The 19,570-nt window shown below is 40.6% G+C and overlaps 1 protein-coding gene across 2 annotated transcripts in view; it reads left to right on the top strand.

Annotated features, from left to right (window-relative positions):
- The first annotated feature begins 538 nt into the window (after positions 1-538).
- Positions 539-19,570, top strand: part of slc39a8 (solute carrier family 39 member 8) — a 41,878-nt gene continuing 22,846 nt past the window's right edge. Inside the window, exons 1-2 of one of the 2 annotated variants that reach the window (XR_010006695.1) lie at positions 539-638; positions 5,524-6,098. Coding sequence is in view for 1 of the 2 variants with exons in the window: in XM_003225748.4 (XP_003225796.1) it covers positions 5,877-6,098 (222 nt within the window). In the remaining variant the exon portion in view is untranslated. The remainder of the gene's footprint in view (positions 639-5,523; positions 6,099-19,570) is intronic. The other variant, XM_003225748.4, reaches the window with a different exon arrangement.

Below are 19,570 nucleotides of genomic sequence, written 5' to 3'. Positions count from 1 at the left end.
TAGGAGTTCTTTGGCAATCTTTGGCCTGGGATATTCCAACTCTTAAGCCCCACCTGCATTCTTTGATGCCAGCACAAAAACTGAACAGCATTCTAGTGACAGAAAGTAGAGCGGAAGTAAACTCTTGTGGTACAGATATAAAAGATATGTTCTGGATGTTGTTTTGAAATGTGTCAGGATCCCTGCTTAGAAAGACAACAAATCAGTTATTTCTCAACAGAAGATTTAAAGGCATGACTACATATTGCTTACTGTGTGGTATGAGGAACGGCAGGAGCTGAGTTAGCAACAGAAAGTATTTCCTTGCCTAATTCATTCTGGGTTCAGCTCTCTTTGGGAAGAAAAGGGGGCTGAACGCGTAGGTGGGAGGAGCCAAATGGAGCTGATCTTTGAGCCCCCCAAGTTGCACACGTTTCAGGCTCTGTCGGTGGATGAAATGACAAGGCTTTATCTATAGAAAACATATTGGTATTCTGAAGAACTGCAGAGATAGTCAGTGAGGTGAATACGGTCAGAACATTTTCTTCCTCCTCCAATAAAGAAAGATAGTGGCAAACCACATATATTGTGAAAGCTGGTTTGAAAGAGAGAAATAGTGATCTCAAGATATCAGTGCCATGATAAATCACCTGCCTTTGGTAAGTTCTTGTTCGCTGTCGTTACACATGCCTTGGTTGAGTAGCTCAAGACATAGGAGCATCATGCTCCTATTTTTCTATTGAGGGGAAGAAGAGACATTTAAGTAGCAGACATAAATGTTAGGTGCTGCCTATTTCACTTCTTTTTCCTGCAACCATTGAATTGTTGCATATTGTGTGAAACTGGTAAAAAAATGTAGTCAGGAATTTTGGCAGGAAAAAAAGGAGTAACTATCATATGCCATGCTGCTTTTAGGGATTGTGTATTTCTAGTTGTCACTATAATTATTATTAGAGCATGGTTGTGCTAAATATTTCAGGACATTCAGTCTGGTACTTTTGTATTAAAACAGAGATGTGGAAAGCAAAATGCATGTGGGTACACAAAATGAGATCAGAGAGGCACTGAATATTTTGGCTCTCTCACAGGGACATGAGCATGAGCTGCTGTTTATAATTGCTGTGAATCAGCAGGTATTCTGGTGCTATACCTAGAATTTTGCAAAAATACACCACATGCCATGCTCTAAAAACACTATTTAGAGAAGGTTGATCAAGCCAGTTCCCCCAATCTTGGCAACAACCCTGCTGTTTTACTGGCAGCTTCTTTCGTATTTGCATGCTCAGATGTTGACCTTTCTGAGCATGAGCCAAACCCTAGCGAAGTATTGTTTACCCTCTGAAACTGGAAAGCACAAACTGTGCCCCTCTTCCTCATTAACTCTTTAGTGTACCTTGCACTGATTTTTTTTTTAAAAAAAATACTTATCCACTTAGTGGTACAACTTCGACTAATCTTCCCTTGAAGCATCTTCAAAGGAGAAAAGCACAACAAAGAAAAGACAGTCTAAAGGGATTCTTAGAAAAACCTATTTGTGTTGCCACTGGTTGACAGTGGAGAGCATGGCAAAGAATCTAGTAGTAAGCAGAGCAAGGAGTGTGTTTACAAGGATTATTAAAAAAGGACTGAAGGGACTGAAGTATAAATCACTGGGTTGGTATTAACTCCTGATGGCGCAGTGGGTTAAACCGCTGAGCTGCTGAACTTGCTGACCAAAAGGTCGGAGATTCGAATCCGGGGAGCAGGGTGAGCTCCAGATGTTAGCACCAGCTTCTTCCAACCTAGCAGTTCAAAAACATGCAAGTGTGAGTAGATCAATAGGTATTGTTCCGGTGGGAAGGTAACAGCGCTCCATGCAGTCATACCAGCCACATGACCTTGGAGGTGTCTACGGACAATGCCAGCTCTTCAGCTTAGGGATGGAGATGAGCGCCAACCCCCAGAGTTGGACACGACTAGACTTAATGTCAGGGGAAAACCTTTACTTTTACTATATATAGGGAATGTTATTTTTTTATGGCAGGCATAGGTAAACTTCGGCCCTCCAGGTGTTTTGGATTTCAACTTTCTTAAAGGTATTACCATAATAAGTTATTTGAATTGTTTATTTTTGCTAAAATGGCTTTCTGTTGGAAATAGGAAGCTGGCCTAGTTTGATCTACAATGTTCTTGGTCTCTTTTAGTGTGGGGACTGACACTGTGGAGCTTTCTCCTGGCAAACTGAAGCTTTGATGGTTCATAAATCAGAGCTTCACTTATGAGATACACGTAATTCTAGATAACACAAGTTTGGCTTTTCCTGAATAATTAAAAAGGGGCATACCCCCCAAAGACAATTCCCCAACTCTTTGCCTAGATTCACTGGCAAGAATCCTGATATGACATCTTTTCTAGTGGGTTTCATAGCATGGCGGCTGCTTTCTCAAATTTTCAGTATTTCAGGTTCTCGGATCATATGTTTTTAAATTTTGTATAATGTGTTTTTACTCTGTATTGTTATTTGATTTGTATGTGCTATTGATTTTAGTGAATTGTTTTGGGCATTGAATTTTGCCAATTTATGTAAGCCGCCTTGAATCCCCTCGGGTGAGAAAGGTGGGGTAAAAATGCTGTAAATAAATAAATAAATATCCCATGTCACTTTAATATTGCTTGGGTATTTATTAATTTAATTTAGTTTAATTTTCCCAAGGGCCAATGAAGCTACCTGCTTTATTAATCCATGCTGAATAAATATTCAGTAATAATAAACACAGATGGAATCAGTATGACATAGTGTTTTGAGTGCTGGGCTGTGTGAGACCAAGGTTGAATCTTGCATCTTTAAGATACCACAAGACACTGAAATATTTATGCTAACGCAGCACTGTGACATGAGGCCCAATTGTGTCTAAGGGCAAATCAACCCTTAATTTTCACGAGTAGCCAAAAGATTAAACATGAGATACCATGACTCATTGGAAAAAGCAATAACATTTGGCAAAGTTGAAAGCCTTCAGGAACAGAGGAAGATCTCAGATGATGAAGCATTGGAGAGCAGGGTTCAAATGCCTGCTTAGTAATGAAAACCCACTGGGAGACTGTGGTCAAGTCATACTCTCTCAGAGGAAGGCAAAAACATACTCTCTCTGAATAAAACTTGACAAAGACCCCCACGATTAATTCACTATAGCAGGCATGAGCAAACTTCAGCCTTCCAAGTGTTTTGGACTTCAACTCCCACAATTCCTAACAGCCGGTAGTTGAAGAATTGAAGTCCAAAACACCTGGAGAGAAGGCCAAAGTTTGCCCATGTCTACACTATAGGGTCCCCATAAGTCCAAACTACTTGATGGCATACAACAACAACAAATGTGCATGTTATATTCTAAGGGATATGTACAGTTGACTTTTTTATACCCACGGATTCTTGTTTTAGGTTTGGAAATATTTTTTAAAAATCACCCCAAGCAAATCTTGATTCTATATAAGGGGCACCATGTTACTATCCCATTGTATATAATAAGACATGGGCAGAGCCAGCCCTAGGTATTTTTCAAGAGTAGGCGAACAGAATTTTGGCGCCCTCCCCCCAAACCAATCACTGAAAAATAAAAGCGTTGGATAAGTGAAAATGTTTGATAATAAGGAGGGATTAAGGAAATGCCTATTAAACATTAAGATTTTACAAATTAAGCACTAAAACATCATGTTTTACAACAAGTCAACAGAAAAAGCAGTTCAATACCTTGCGGAGGCAGGCCCCAGGAGACAGGAGTTGCCTCAATGGCGCCCCCAACAAGATGGCGCCACAGGCAACTGCCTAGTTGGCCTGGTGGTTGAACCGCCTCTGGACATGGGTTTTGGTATACATGGCGGGGAGGGGAAAAGTACAGGAACCCAACCCCAGTAGATACCAAGGGAACCCTGCAAATTATTTAAATACTGTATATAGTCATGAATAAGTTGACCCCATGTATAGGTTGAGGGCAGATTTTGGAGCCAGGATGGAGAGAATAGAAGGAGTTAGTTCTTGTTTTAGGTTCTGCTGGGACAGACTAAGCCAGGGGTCCCCAAACTAAGGCCCGGGGGCCGGATGCGGCCCTCCAAGGTCATTTACCTGGTGTCCGCTCTTAGTTTTAGACTTCGCCTCACCCAAAGTCTGAAATGACTTGAAGGCACACAATACCAACAATCCTACTTAACTTGACTATCTCATTGGCCAGAAGCAGGCCCAGACTTCCCATTGAAGTCTTGATAGGTTTATGTTTGTTAAAATTGTTTTTATTTTTAAATATTGTATTGTTCTTTCATTTATTAATACTGTGCTATGGTAATAATTGAATATATTGTGTATACATATAATATTGATACTAATATTATAATGTAATACAATATAACACCAATAATTCTACGATATAATAATATTAATTCTATATTGTATATTAAATGTAATATTACTAATAATATTACGGTATAGTGGTATAGGACAATATAGTAATATATAATGCTAATACAGTAGAGTCTCACTTATCCAACACTCACTTATCCAACATTCTGGATTATCCAACGCATTTTTGTAGACAATATTTTCAATACATCATGATATTTTGGTGCTAAATTCGTAAATACAGTAATTACTACATAGCATTACTGCATATTGAACTACTTTTTCTGTCAAATTTGTTGTATAACATGATGTTTTGGTGCTTAATTTGTAAAATCATAACCTAATTTAATGTTTAATAGGCTTTTCCTTAATCCCTCCTTATTATCCAAGATATTTGCTTATCCAATGTTCTGCTGGCCCGTTTATGTTGGATAAGTGAGACTCTACTGTATTGTGCTATGCCAATAATATTATATATTGTATGTACATACAACTTGTAAGCCGCTCTGAGTCCCCTTCGGGGTGACAGAGGGTGGGGTATAAATGTAGCAAATAAATAAATAGTTGTTGTTGGTGTTTGTTTGTTTTTTTGCACTACAAATAAGACATGTGCAGTGTGCATAGGAATTTGTTTGTATTTTTTTTTCAAATGATAATTCGTTCCCACAAGAGCCTTAAGGACCATGAACCGGCCCTCCACTTAAAAAGTTTTAGGACCCCTGGACTAAGCTTCCACCTCTTGCCCCTCAACTTGGAGATGGTTCCTTTTTAGATATGAGAGTTTACCTGTTTATTGACCATTTACCAGTGCATATGGTTGTACTTGTGGGTATTTCTTTATGACAGGCACGGGCAAACTTCGGCCCTCCAGGTGTTTTGTAAAACTTGAAGTCTAAACACCTGGAGAACTGAAGTTTGCCCATGCCTGTGTTATGGGGCCAGAGAAAAGCTGGGAGCCCCTTGTATTTCTTTGACAGGCATGGGCAAACTTCGGCCCTCCAGGTGTTTTGTAAAACTTGAAGTCTAAACACCTGGAGGGCTGAAATTTGCCCATGCCTGTTTTATGGGGCCAGAGAAGAGCTGGGAGCCCTGAAAACAACAGTAGGCGCAGCGCCAGTAGGCTCTCTCCTCCTCCCTCTCTCTTCTGTCTCCATCCTTTCCCCTTCTTATCCCAGGAGGAGCGGCGTGGGCACTTGGCGACTTTCCTCCCCGAATCAAGAAGCGTTCCCTGTCCTTCTTGGTTGGCACTGATTTTTTAGAGCCTCCTCCTCGCTGGCTGGCCCCTCCCGCCGCCGGGGCTGTCCCTGCGCCTTTCGGGACGCGGAGAAGCAGCGCCTTAAATCTGGAGCGAGGCAAAGACGGAGGCCAAGAAGGAGCGGCGGCCCAAGGAAGGTGGCAGGAGCTTGCGCAACTCTCTTGGCTTGGATGCTGGGCTTGCCACTCGTGACAGTCTCCACGCCTGGCACCCGGCTGGTCCCTTGCTCTCGGCGGACAAGACCCGGAGGAGGGACGAGAGAGAGAGCCCGCGATGGCGCTGCCTGGGGCGCTCCTGGGGGCCGCGCTGGCCCTGCTCGCCTTCGGAGGAGCGGGCGCCCAGCTGGCCTTCTCGGGCGACCTCTTCTCCCTCTTCGGAGCCAACCGGAGCCTCTCGGCCGCTCAGCTCGACTTCTTGCTCCAGAAAATGGGAGCCTCGCACCGGCTGGAGGAGGTGCTGCGCGCCGGGCAGCTGGACGCCTTGCACTACAACCAGGTGAGGAGCCTGCCCTGCCCTTCCCTTTCGGTGCCTCGATACTTTCGGACAGGCATGGGCAAACTTCGGCCCTCCTTCCAGGCGTTTTGGGCTTCAACTCCCACAATTCCTAACAGTTTACCCCTGCACCTTCCGACACATCTCACCACTACAAACCCTAGAATTCTGCAGGAGACAGAAACCGAATTTAAAGTAGATTCATGCTCTAGTGCAGGCATGGGGAAATTTGGGGCCTCCAGATGTTTTGGACTCCAACTCCCACCATTCCTAACAGCCTCAGGCCCCTTCCTTTCCCCCTCGGCCCAGGCCCAAGTTTGCCCATGCCTGCTCTAGTGTGATGAGGCACTTGGAGCAAGTTTTCAAAGTTTGGGTTGCTGTGAGTTATCCGGGCTGTATGGCCATGTTCAGGCCTGTAGCGAGGGTGTGTGTGTGTGTGTGTGTGTTAGGGGTTCAACCCCCCCCCCCGAAATTTTTCAGGTTACTCATGGTTTACTCACGAATTTTAACAGGTTAACCAAATCCCCATGCTAAGTCTATGAGACGCAAAACATTAAGAGTCCCTCCAGGCGCTATCTCAAGCAGATATTGACAGGTTTGTAGCGGGGGTGGGGTAGGGGTGTAATAGGGGTTCAACCCCCCCCTCAAAATTTTCAAAACCCCTCCCAATTTTTTTTCTGGCTACGGCCCTGGCCATGTTCCAGAGACATTCTTTCCTGACGTTTCGCCTGCATCTATGGCAGGCATCCTCAGGGGTTGTGAGGTCTGTTGGAAACTAGCCAAGTGGGGTTTACAGTGTTCCCTCACTTATTGCTGGGGTTAGGTTCCAGGATCACCCGCAATAAGTGAAAATCCGCAAAATAGGGACACTATATTTATTTTAATATTTATACATTATTTTAGTAGTTATACACTATTTTAAGTCTTTATCAACCAATCGTGTGTTGCTAAATTGCCTCCTTTTCCTCCTGTTGCCACTTGGGCTCCTTTTCTCTCCCTTTGGCTTCTCCTTCCTCCCTTCCTTAGGCTGTAAATTTTAATTTTTTTATTATCTATAATAGTCTTTTAGAGTTTATTGAAAAACCGCAAAACAGCGAATCCGCAAAAAGTGAACCTCAAAGTAGTGAGGGAACACTGTATATATCTGTAGAATGATGTCCAGGGTGGGAGAAAGAATTCTTGTCTGTTTGAGGCAGGTGTGACTGTTTCAATTGGCCAGCTTGATTAGCATTAAACAGCCTTTCAGCTTCAAGGCCTGGCTGCTTCCTCCCTGGGGAATCCTTTGTTGGGAGGTGTTAGCTGGCCCTGATTGATTCATGTCTGGAATTCCTCTGTTTTCTGAATGTTGTTCTTTATTTATTGCCCTGATTTTAGAGTTTTTTTTTAAATACTGCGTAGTAGCCAGATTTTGTCCATTTTCTTAGTTTCCTCCCTTATGTTGAAATTGTCCACATGCTTGTGGATTTCAGTGGCTTCTCTGTGTAGTCTGACATGGTGGTTGTGAGAGTGGTCCAGCATTTCTGTGTTCTCAAATAATACGCTGTGTCCAGATTGGTCCATCAAGTGCTCTGCTATGGCTGACTTCTCTGGTTGAGTTAGTCTGAAGTGCCTGTCATGTTCCTTAATTTGTGTTTGGGCCATGCTGCATTTGGTGGTCCCTATGTAGACTTGTCCACAGCTGCATGGTATAAGGTAGACTCCTGCAGAGGTGAGAAGATCTCTTTTGCCATTTGCTCAATGTAGCATTTCAGCAAAGGATGCCTGCCATAGATGGAGGCGAAACACCAAGAAATAATGCTTTTGGAACATGGCCATACAGCCTGGAAAACTCACAGCAACCCAGTGATTCCAGCCATGAAAGCCTTCAACAACTTTTCAAAGTTTGTACTGTCATCTTCGCTTGGCAAAAGATGTTTGTAAAATCACACCAGAGAAAAGTGACAGTGTCTGATTTGTGAACAATTTTTTTCTCTCTCTAAGGGAGTCCTTGGCAGAACTTTGTTGTAATGAGTAACCACATGAATAAATAATAATAATTCAACCAGCTCACTCAGGTTGCGAGCAAGGGATGGGGGATTTTGAGAAGTGGTGCAGTTTGGCTAAAAGAAAATTCTGTGGATCATTTTCATCATGTATCTGTCTGTCTAACTAAACTGAGCTACAGGATCAATTATAAATAATCAAACTGACCCATAAAAACAGTGTGTGCATGTATGTATGTATATGAATAGACATACACACCCACCTATATCCATATATATCTAGATATAAAATTGATCCATAGAAATTCATCAGATACATAGTTCTTAATATTAAATCCGTTGTGCCAGATGTTTTGAACTTTAGCTCCCAGAATCCCTGACCACCTCCCCTACTAGTTGGGCCTTTTGGCAGTTGAAGTCCAAAACATCTGAAGGATCCAAAGATTGAGAGCCAGTGTTTAAAATGTTTTTTCCATGTTTTTATTTTGCAGACACCTTGCCTCAGACATGAGTTTTTACAGAGGCACAGACCACAGTGTCTTCTACTTATAACTCATCTATATTTCCCCTTATATGCTCTTTTTTTTTGCCATTCTACCAAAATAGAAAAGGGGCAAAGACAAAATAGACACCCCCTCCATCTATCCCAGGCCGCTTCCACACAGCTATAAAAAAAATTCCACATTATCTGCTTTGAACTGGGTTATATAGCAGTGTGGACTCAGATAACCCAGTTCGAAGCAGATATTATGGGATTGTCTGCCTTGATATTTTGGGTTATATAGCTGCTGGAAGGGCCCCCAGTTACTTTATCTTCCTGTGGCTTTCCCTCATTTTTTACAGTTTACTTGAGTTCATGCTGCAAAATTAGTTTGCATTTAGTCAACTCATCAGTGGGGAGAGAAAAGGAGGAGGTGAAATCTTGGCCTTTCAAGAGCCTTTCCTCTCTTGGGTGTTCTTCCTCATCAATAACCTTTTGCCATCTTGACAAGACTCTGATGTTGCTGAGTCACACATCTCATGGTTTTCACCTGTGAGAGTATGCATCGGTAGATGACCTGGATTATGTGATTTTAATTCTTGTTTTAATGATATGTTTTAATAGGTTGGTTTTATATATTTTTTTAATTCACTGATGTAGGTGTACATGTAGCATTGAAACGTTGCCTTTGTAAGGCTACCTGGAGTCCCCTTTGGGGTTGAATTAATAAATAATAAATAAATAGGTACTGAGTGATTTTGGACTGGTAGCACTAAGATCTCTGTATGGAACGGAACTGGTCAATTTAATTTTTGATTAAATTCCCTAAAGCTAACACAGAAGTATTTCTGAAGAAGTTAGTACACTTGGAGCAATCTTGTGCTAATGGCAAGTGTGAAAAATTTCGTGGTGAAGCATTACCAAGGGTCTGTTAGCTAGAGATGCAGCTAAGGCAAAACCAAATCCCCCATTCTGGACTTTATTTCCACATCTTTCCATCTCCTTCCAATCTTAATGACAAAGAGAAGGAATCACATCTTCTAACTCTAGGGTTTATGTAGTCTGAGGCTGATTAAGAGATATGTGAATATGTATGAGATATGTAGAGGACTTGTGCATCCTTTCTTCCACTGGTTATGATGGCTTGGGCCACTTCTACACTGCTTTATAATCCAGTTTATCAAATCAGATAATCCACATTATCTGCTTTGAGCTGGATTATCTGAGTCTACACTACCATATAATCCAGTTCAGAGTAATATAGATGTATATAGCAGTATAGAAAGGTCCAACGATGAGGCGAATTAGGCAGTCTCCTGTGGCGCAAAACATGCAGAGGCGCAGTTGAGGCGCTCCCGCGTGCGCACAAACAAAGTTAAAAGCTTGACATTATACTAGATTTCCTTTGACCAGAAGCTGGCTACTTGGAGTGCCTCTGGTGTCGCTGTGAGAAGGTCCTCCATTGTGCATGTGGCAGGGCTCAGGCTGCATTGTAGTAGGTGGTCTGTGGTTTGCTCTTCTCCACATTCGCATGTTGAGGACTCCACTTTGTATTCCACACTGGGCATGTCTAGTGAATCTATGTATGTTCATTTGTATATGTCTTTCTCTCTCTCAATACAGTAGAGTCTCACTTATCCAAGCCTCGCTTATCCAAGCCTCTGGATTATCCAAGCCATTTTTGTAGTCAATGTTTTAAATTCATTGTGATATTTTGGTGCTAAATTCGTAAATACAGTAATTACAACATAACATTACTGTGTATTGAACTACTTTTTCTGTCAAATTTGTTGTATAACATGATGTTTGGTGCTTAATTTGTAAAATCACAACCTAATTTGATGTTTAATAGGCTTTTCCTTAATCCCTCGTTATTATCCAAGATATTTGCTTATCCAAGCTTCTGCTGGCCTGTTTAGCTTGGATAAGTGAGACTCTACTGTATATACACATATAACCACTCATACATACATATGTATTTGTGTGTGTGTAAATGTGTATAAGAAACATAACAAATCACTACAACAAGAATTCATTCAAATTAACTTTACACAGTTATCATTTTTGAAGGAAAAGAGAAGGAATTAGTGTGAGTGCTTCTTCATTTAAACAGAAGCCAGACATATTTCAACTAGCATTCTTTATCATTGGCCAATATACATCTTATGTTGCTCAATATTTCATCCAGACAAAAGGTAACATGAGAGTATAGCTTTATACGAAATAAAAATGTCTCTTCTTCACTTTCCACAGACCGTTCAAGTACTGTGCACATAAATACAGTTAGCCCTTAACACTGCACTTTGTATGTGGAAATGTGTGTGTGTGTGGGGGGGGGGGGGTGAATGTAAGTGGCTTATAAGAGCCAATAGTCTTTTGTGGAGTCAGTGGGAGTGAAGGAAAGATGCTGACAATGTCTCTATGTAATAACGTTGATGGGGTAAGTCAGATATATGGACGATGCCATGTTCCTGTCTTACAATTTGGAAAACATGTATTTTAGTCTACAGTTTCATGAATCCTTTTGTCAGTATGCTGATTGCACTTTCTGGTAAGGAGATTTGGGAACCATTCACTAGAGTGAAAAAGTATTAATACATTTGAGTATCCATTATCCACGATGTTTGGGAAAAGAAGGGTTTTGAATTTCGGATTTTGGAATACTTGGACTTCGATATATGAATATAATGAGATATCTTGGCGATGGGACCCAAGTTCAAATATAAACTGTTATATCAACAGTTCAAAGAAGAATTGACCCCTGAGCTATGGCAACTTATCCAGAAAATACAGACAGCACAAACTTTACCAAATGCCTGGCAGGAAGCTACGATAACATTGATTCCTAAACAAATATGAAATTCATTTATGTTTCATATACATTTTATATAAACATCCTGAAAGTAATTGTATGCATTTTAAAAATGCGCATGAAACAAGGCTTGTGTATATTGAACCATTAGAAAGCAGAGGTGTCACTATCTCAGTCACCCTTGTGGATAATTTTATTGGACTAATTTGGAATTCCATATGAGGGATGATTTGTTTTGTAATAACCATTAAGTCAGAATTTGGATGTAGGCAAAATAAGGATAGTGGTCCTTTAGAACACCAGTAGTATTATCATAAGATAATACAGTGGTTGTGTTGTGTACATTGTAACTGAGAATAACAATAGATGCATCTAATGAAATGTATTTTAGTCCATGAACATTTGTGACCTAAAATGTGATAGTAGTGTTTAAGGTATAATGAGAATTTTCATTGCATTTGCTGCAAATGTTCAAAAACAAATGACAAAAGAATTCAGTCACCTCTTTCTTCCTGTGAAAAGGGGGCATACATGAGTTATAGTATAATCCTACAGTTTTCTACTGTAGTATGCCCTATTAGGTTAGTTGGAACTTTGTTTAAAGTTTGGTTAGAGGATTGCAATATTACATTTTTAGAAATGTAAATTCACATTGCCTGTGGGAAAAAGCTAGACAAGCATAGCTCAGTTTGCCCATGGAAGAATACTCACTTTGGCTCAAACATTCACATTCCATAACCCATGTACTACTGGTTAAAATATTCCAGTGATGGAATTGCTGATATCTTTACACTCTGTTTTAAAAGCTTCACAAAACCCAACTGTCCAGGCTTGTGATAGAAAGGAACACATTCAAACATGCCACAGAACATTCAATATAGTCAGTTTAAACAGATTGCCCGTTGGCTCATGTATGGTATATTTGTTTGCAGTACTGTGCTCTGTTATTTTTGGCTATGGTGTAAATTAGATGAGGCTGCCAATATTCTCCGTTTTACAGAAACCTATCTGGATGAAGATTTGTGTGTCTGGGCCTGACTCATAGAGGATGGCTGCGTAACTGTGGCCCTGTGGTTCACATTTTATGGGACTGGAACATTTAGCATCCCTACAATTGGGTGTGTTCACAGTCACCACTGCTGTACTGATCAAAGCTACATTGTTTGACATATAACCGCCTTATCCATGGATTCAGTATCCATGGTTTCAGTTATCTATCACCACTCACAAATAATCTTCCATGGAAATGTTTGTGAGTCTCTCTAAATCTTCCAGTTTGATTTTATGGCATGCTACCAGCCTAACTATTGTCAAAATATAATATTTATTATAACACTGGCCAACACACATTTTGGTGCCCCAAATGTCAGACCTGTTTCTGGGTATATTTGATTTGTTGATTCAGAAAATGGTACCAGTTTTCCCTCACCAGCTTTAGTTTTTGAAATACACAATATATGCAATTTACCAGTCTTCATCTGTTAGCTCATAGAAGATCATGAGTACCATATCTAAGAAACTAGAGCTGATGAAGTTTATCCAATGCAGTTTTCTGAACCTGCACCCCAAATACTTCCAGGAACAGGCTTAAAAACCAAAACACAATTTTTTTTGGTTGGGCTCTGTTATCTGTGTTTTCAGGTAGCCATGGGGAATAGTGGTCTTGGGAGGTACCCTTCATGGATATGGGGGTTGTGCTGTGTTTGTGATTAGGGATGATTCCAGATGCATGGCTCCTGCCTAGCCTTGCCATCTGAAAGGTCTTGTACAGTTTCTCTTTCTTTTGCTTCCTGCTGGATTCTCTATGGCAGGGGTGGGCATTGTATGCCACTGCAGATGTTATTGGAAGGAAGCCTCCAGCATTCTTCAGTATTGGCTATGCTGGCGGAGACTTTTGATATTCATAGACATACAACATTTGGAGGACCACATGATTCTCATCCTTGTTCTGTGGTAATGAAAATGACTGGAGAAATAGTAGGAAAACACAGGAAGGTTACATATGGAAGATCCCATGTCAGTTGTTTTTTGTTTACCTATAATGCAACCTTCACAGTCTTCAGTACATATTGTTATATGACATCAGTGAAAATAGTCAGATGGTTTATCAATATTAACTGACTCCATCTAATTTTCTCTTGTAATATACAAGGCATTATTTTATCTACTAAAATAGTCTCCTGCTGAGTAAAATATTTGTTCTGGATCTCAGCTAAGTTGAAGAAAAAAGGTCACTTTACTCCATTCAATCTTGCATGGATTTACTTTAAAATAGGTTCTGTTTTATCTAGTGATGCTTACTACTAGTTAAATGTGCTTATAATTACACTCTCATTGCTTTTGCAAGTACAGTAGAGTCTCACTTATCCAACACTCGCTTATCCAACATTCTGGATTATCCAACACATTTTTGTAGTCAATATTTTCAATACATCATGATATTTTGGTTCTAAATTCGTAAATACAGTAATTACTACACAGCATTACTGCGTATTGAACTACTTTTGCTGTCAAATGTGTTGTATAACATGATGTTTTGGTGCTTAATTTGTAAAATCATAACCTAATTTGATGTTTAATAGGCTTTTCCTTAATGCCTCCTTATTATCCAACATATTCGCTTATCCAACATTCTGCCGGCCCGTTTATGTTGGATAAGTGAGACTGTACTGTATTTTTGAAAAAAATTGACTATCTTTTGCTCATTTGTTGTTATATGCCTTCAAGTTGTTTTCAGCTTATGGTTACCTAAGGTGAAGTGATCATGGGATTTTCTTCTCAAAATTTGTTCAAAGGTTTTCTGCCTTTGCCTTCCCCTTGAGGCTGAGAGAGTATGATCTGTTCATTGGTTTCCATGCTGACCCGGGATTTGAACCTTGGACTCCAGGGTAGTAGTCCAAACCACTACATCATGCTGGCTCTCTTTGTTCATTGCACTTTCTTTGTAATTCAAGTCATGAAGATCTGGCTCCTCTCTTACTCATTTTACTTTTTACATAATACACTGCCCTGGCAAGTGATAGTATCTTTATTGCTGAATACTGACCCATCCCAAAATATTTCATATTCAAGGCATTTATGTTTTTTAAAGGGATACCAAACAACAGAAGATAGATGGGATCACAAATGTCAGAGTAGGCATATTGTGAAACACCGTTGTGTAGAAATACATAAGCAAACCCATCACAAAACCTATTTCCTTCTGGAAATAGTTATTAGATTATCCAAACATACACCTACACTTGGTATCCTGCACCATCAAGTTTAACATACACTCCATGAATTTTTCATAGGGTTTTCTTAGGCAACAAATACTCAGAGGTGGTTTTGCCAGTTCTTTTCTCTGAAATGCAGGCACGGTTTCCTATCCAAGTTTTTGCCTAGCTTCCAAGATTAGACATCTCCCCTCAAACACCTTACGATCCAACTTGGTTCTTTTTATTTTTTAGGACAGGCAATGAACTCGACTATTTTGGGGGCAGGAAGGGACAAATTTGTTTCTTCTGGGCTCTAAGTCTTGGTGTATCTGTCTTCTACTTTTTAGAAAATAGAAGGTTCAAGTGGTATATTAACCATGTTAGAGTGCTCATTGTGCAAGCGGTGGTGCAGGTTTGACATTTTCTTCTCCATGTAGCACAGTCTGTTCTTTGCAACGAAGAAATGAATAAATTAGAGAGAGGAGTTTTTTCTCAGGCCTCCTCCTAGCATTATAGTAGCAGGGAATCCTTTGTATCTAGAATTATGCAGAGTTATAATCCAGTTCCTGTAGCCTGAGGCTGTGGAGCTCATACTGCCACCTGAAAGCTTTACCACCATCATCTCCTTCCTACCTTATTGTCTTCCATTTTTAGGGCCCATGCTTTCTCAGATGCTAATCTGGTATATTATGTCAGCACAGTGGTGGCTCTGAGGCTAACCGACCACTTGGTCTGTTAATTAAGTCATTATTTTCCTGCCATTCTTTCAATATGTGAACCACAGCAGCGCACATGAATTAAAACAAACAATTGTACATACCCGCATCTAACAAAATATGCCCTCCAGGTGATTCTATAATATCCTTCCAACAGACGTTAACATAGAATTACCCTATTAGGAACTAGCAAATTCTTAGAGTAGAAAGTGTTGCAGGCTGTTTGGCCCAATCCATATAGGGCTTTACAGGACAAAAACAGCACCTTGAATTGTGCCTGGAGACAAACCAGTTACTAGTGGAATACAGTAGAGTCTCACTTATCCAACACTTGCTTATCCAACGTTCTGGATTATCCAACGCATTTTTGTAGTCAATGTTTTTAATATATCGTGATATTTTGGTGCTAAATTCATAAATACAGTAATTACTACATAGCATTACTGCATACTGAACTACTTTTTCTGCCAAATTTGTTGTCTAACATGATGTTTTGGTGCTTAATTTGTAAAATCATAACCTAATATGATATTTAATAGGCTTTTCCTTAATGCCTCCTTATTATCCAACATATTCACTTATCCAACATTCTGCCGGCCCGTTTATGTTGGATAAGTGAGACTCTACTGTAATAATAATAATAATAATAATAATAACAACAACAACAACAACAACTTTATTTTTGTATCCCACCTCCATCTCCCCGAAGCGAGTTGGGGCGGCTCACATGGGAACAAACCCCATCAACACAGTTAAAATACAGCATAATAAAATAGATTAAAAAAACATCATAATAGGGCAAAATAAAACAACACACAATGTAACACAGTATAAAACACCATCGAACAAACCACCAATGGCCTGAGTAGTAAACAGCTTCTGAGGGGTGGGCAGGGCTAGTGCAGATCAGTTACAAGGACAAGGCTGATGGATAAAATGCAGAAGCCAGATGACAAAATTAAGAATTGAGCGGGGGGGGGGGGGCAATATAAGACAGAACACTATATCTCTGGGTAGGGAGCAGTAGTAAAGTGCATGGACTAAACTTTGAACCATAGCTGAGGCCAAAATTATCTGGAGAACTGTCTAATCAAAAGCACAGTGGAACATTCATGTTTTTAGATCTTAACGGAAAGTGGACAGTGTGGCTGCCAGTCTAATTTACATGGGGAGAGAGTTCCAGAGATGGGGGGCCACCACTGAGAAGTCCCTCTCTTTCATCCCCACTAACCGTGCTTGTGACAGGGGTGGGAGCGAGAGGAGAGCCTCTCCAGATGATCTTAGAGATCATGCAAGTTCATAGGGGAAGATGCGGTTGCGAAGATAGGTCCTGAACCATTTAGAGCTTTATAGGTGATAACCTGCACCTTGAATTGAGACTGGAAACTTATCGACAGCCAATGGAGCTGTTTAAATAGAGGGGTTGACCACTCCCTGTAGTTCGCTCCAGTGGATAACCTGTTGGTTCAGCTGCATGAGTTGGGTGGGTTTATGTTCTCTGTAGGCCGTCCCAACCAGCTGTCTAGCCATAGCATATTGAACCTGCTGAAGTTTTTGACTGGTTTCCAAAGTCAGCACCATGCATGAGTGTGCTAATGTAGGGTATAATCAAGGAGCCCCCGGTGGCACAATGGTCTTGTGCCAGCAAGACTACAGTGGGTGGTTTGAATCTGGGGAGAGTGGATGAGTTCCCTCTGTTAGCTCCAGCTCCCCATGCAGGGACATGACAGATACCTCCCACAAGGATGATAAAATATCAAACATCCGGGCATCCCCTGGGCAACGTCCTTGCAGACAGCCAATTCTCTCAAACCAGAAGCAACTTGCAGTTTCTCAAGTCACCCCTGACACAAAAAGAAATCAAGGCGTGCTTCATTGTAGCATCTCAAGGAATTGGTTGCAGGTGACACACCAGCTTTAACTGAACAAATGCACTTTTGGCCACTGTTGAGACCTATGTTTTCCTACATCCAGTTTCCCTCGATCGCTTTCTTTTCAGCTAAGTAGAAAGTGTTGTGCCTTCAGGAATGATGATTAACTCTTGAAATAGGTCACATTCCTCCTCTAGTTTTTAACATTTAAAATAACATTGTTCTTTTCACACCAGAAGTGAGCTTCCACCTGCTTCCATTCCGCCTTCCCCCAACCCCGTTTTGCTTTTAAATGACATTCTTGGCAATCTTTGTAACCCTGGAGCATTTCAGAGGCAGGAAATAGACTCTTGAACTTGGCAAAGTTTCTTCTTACCCTATACTGAACTTTGGAATTGGGCCTTAAGGGAGTTCTTCTCCATGACTTTTTAGGAAATTAACTTACCGACTTTCAGAATAAGATACAACAGTGTAAGTAGGGTTAAGATTTCATATTGGTGTTGGTGGGCCTGTCAGTGAACATTAGCTATTACTAGCCTCTGTTGTAGGTGAGGGAAATTGAAATGTTGGTGAAAAAATAGTCTGACTTTACATAGCCTGACACATTTCAGATGAAAATTGGAATTTTAAAATATCCAATTTTATCGCTGCTTCTTCTACTTTCCATTTTTGTCATGAGCTCCAGGTTCCTTCTACACTGCCATATAATCCGGATCTCTGCCAGATTGGGACAGTAAAAGGGTACACTGCTATGAATACAAACACAATATGATATTAAGTAAGCATCAGGAAGAAAAGGAGAAAAGATAACTGAAGAAGTTAGTGGGATATCCTCCCCAATTGCTGTTTATATTGTTTTCATAGTTCAAAGTTCTCCTTACAAATAGACTTCTAAAAGGCTTGGGATCTATGTACTAGGCATATGTGTGTGTGGAGCTTCAGGTTGTCTTGACTTATGGCAACCCCATGAGTTTCAAAGGGTTTTAGGCATGGAATATTGAGAGGTGGTTTTGCCATTCTATTCCTTTACAGCAGTGGTTCCCAACCTGTGGTCTCCAAGAACTAAAACTACACCGTTGCAATGAGAGCGACTGGTCTCGCAAGACCCTCTTGCCTGCCAAGGCAAAGGAGATGTTAACAGAGAAGAGGCTGACTACCCATGAAGGACGTGACAACAAGCCTCCTGACTCCTGCTTCTCCTCTTCCCTGCTCCCCTTGAGCAGAGCTGTTCTATGTTGCACCTTGGTGTCTTCAGTTTTAGGCCTGTTCCTGGGGTTATTGGGGGGCTGATTCAGAAGATTGCATTGATTAGACCACATAAGCTCTAAATTATTAAATATGGTCTTCTGTGGGCGAGCAGGCGGTGACTACTGGATGCCATATGTTTTGTATCAGAAACTAAAGCTGATATCCAATGTGTTGTCAAAGGCTTTCATGGCTGGGATCACAGGGTTGTTGTATGTTTTCCGGGCTGTATGGCCATGTTCTAGAAGTATTCTCTCCTGATGTTTCGCCCACATCTATGGCAGGCATCCTTAGAGGTTGTGAGGTATCACAACCTCACAACCTGATGTCGTCTACCCAAAGTAATTTTCTGAATCAGCACCCCAAATAACCAAACCAAATCTAAAATTGACCAAAAACTGATTCGTCACCCTTTTGGTACTAATGTTAGAGTGTGGTCCCTGGTCAAAAAAAGTTTGGGAACCACTGCTTTACAGCACCTATTGTTTCTTGGTGGTCTCCCGTCCAAGAACTAACCAGAGCTGACACTGCTTGCTTTCCAAGATGAAATGGGAGTTGGCACTAAATATTTGTTCTCATATTAATCAGCATCTAGCTGCCTGGTATCTGTTGTGGTTTACGTTCAGTTTTCCTTGCTGTCAAATATTAGGGTGATGGTCTTGCACAATGAATGAATGTAGATGGCATGGAATTTTAAATTGCCAATATGCTATATTTAATCAAGTAATGGAAGTTAAGATATTTTGAGTAGATAATACAGGTTTACCCAGTAATTACTGTGTGAAGTTTAAAATTCCCTGTATACGTAGAGAATCTGAAATGATACATATATTGAGATTCAAACTTTACAGAAAAAGCCATGTTCTGTATGAGTAAAGCTTCAGAATAAAAACTACCAGCACATTAACAGTTTGTTTGACTTCCTATTAATAGCACTGAGGAAGAAATATGTTTCTTTGTCAATGTTCTAATGAAACTCTGTCTCTAGGAAAATTTTAAAACCCCCTCAAAAGGCTTGTTGATAGAAATGGCTCAGGATTCTAGCCACAACTGTGCCCAGTTCTTGTAAACGTTTGAATTTGCACGACATCCATAATTCATATTTCACACATTGCTTCTTATTTGCTTCATTACATTTTTGATGGCAAGTTAAGTAGAGATAGAAAAAAAT

This window comes from Anolis carolinensis, chromosome 5, assembly GCF_035594765.1.
Source record: "Anolis carolinensis isolate JA03-04 chromosome 5, rAnoCar3.1.pri, whole genome shotgun sequence".
In the NCBI taxonomy this organism is placed as follows: domain Eukaryota; kingdom Metazoa; phylum Chordata; class Lepidosauria; order Squamata; family Dactyloidae; genus Anolis; species Anolis carolinensis.
This window is presented reverse-complemented; position numbering and strand designations above follow the sequence as displayed.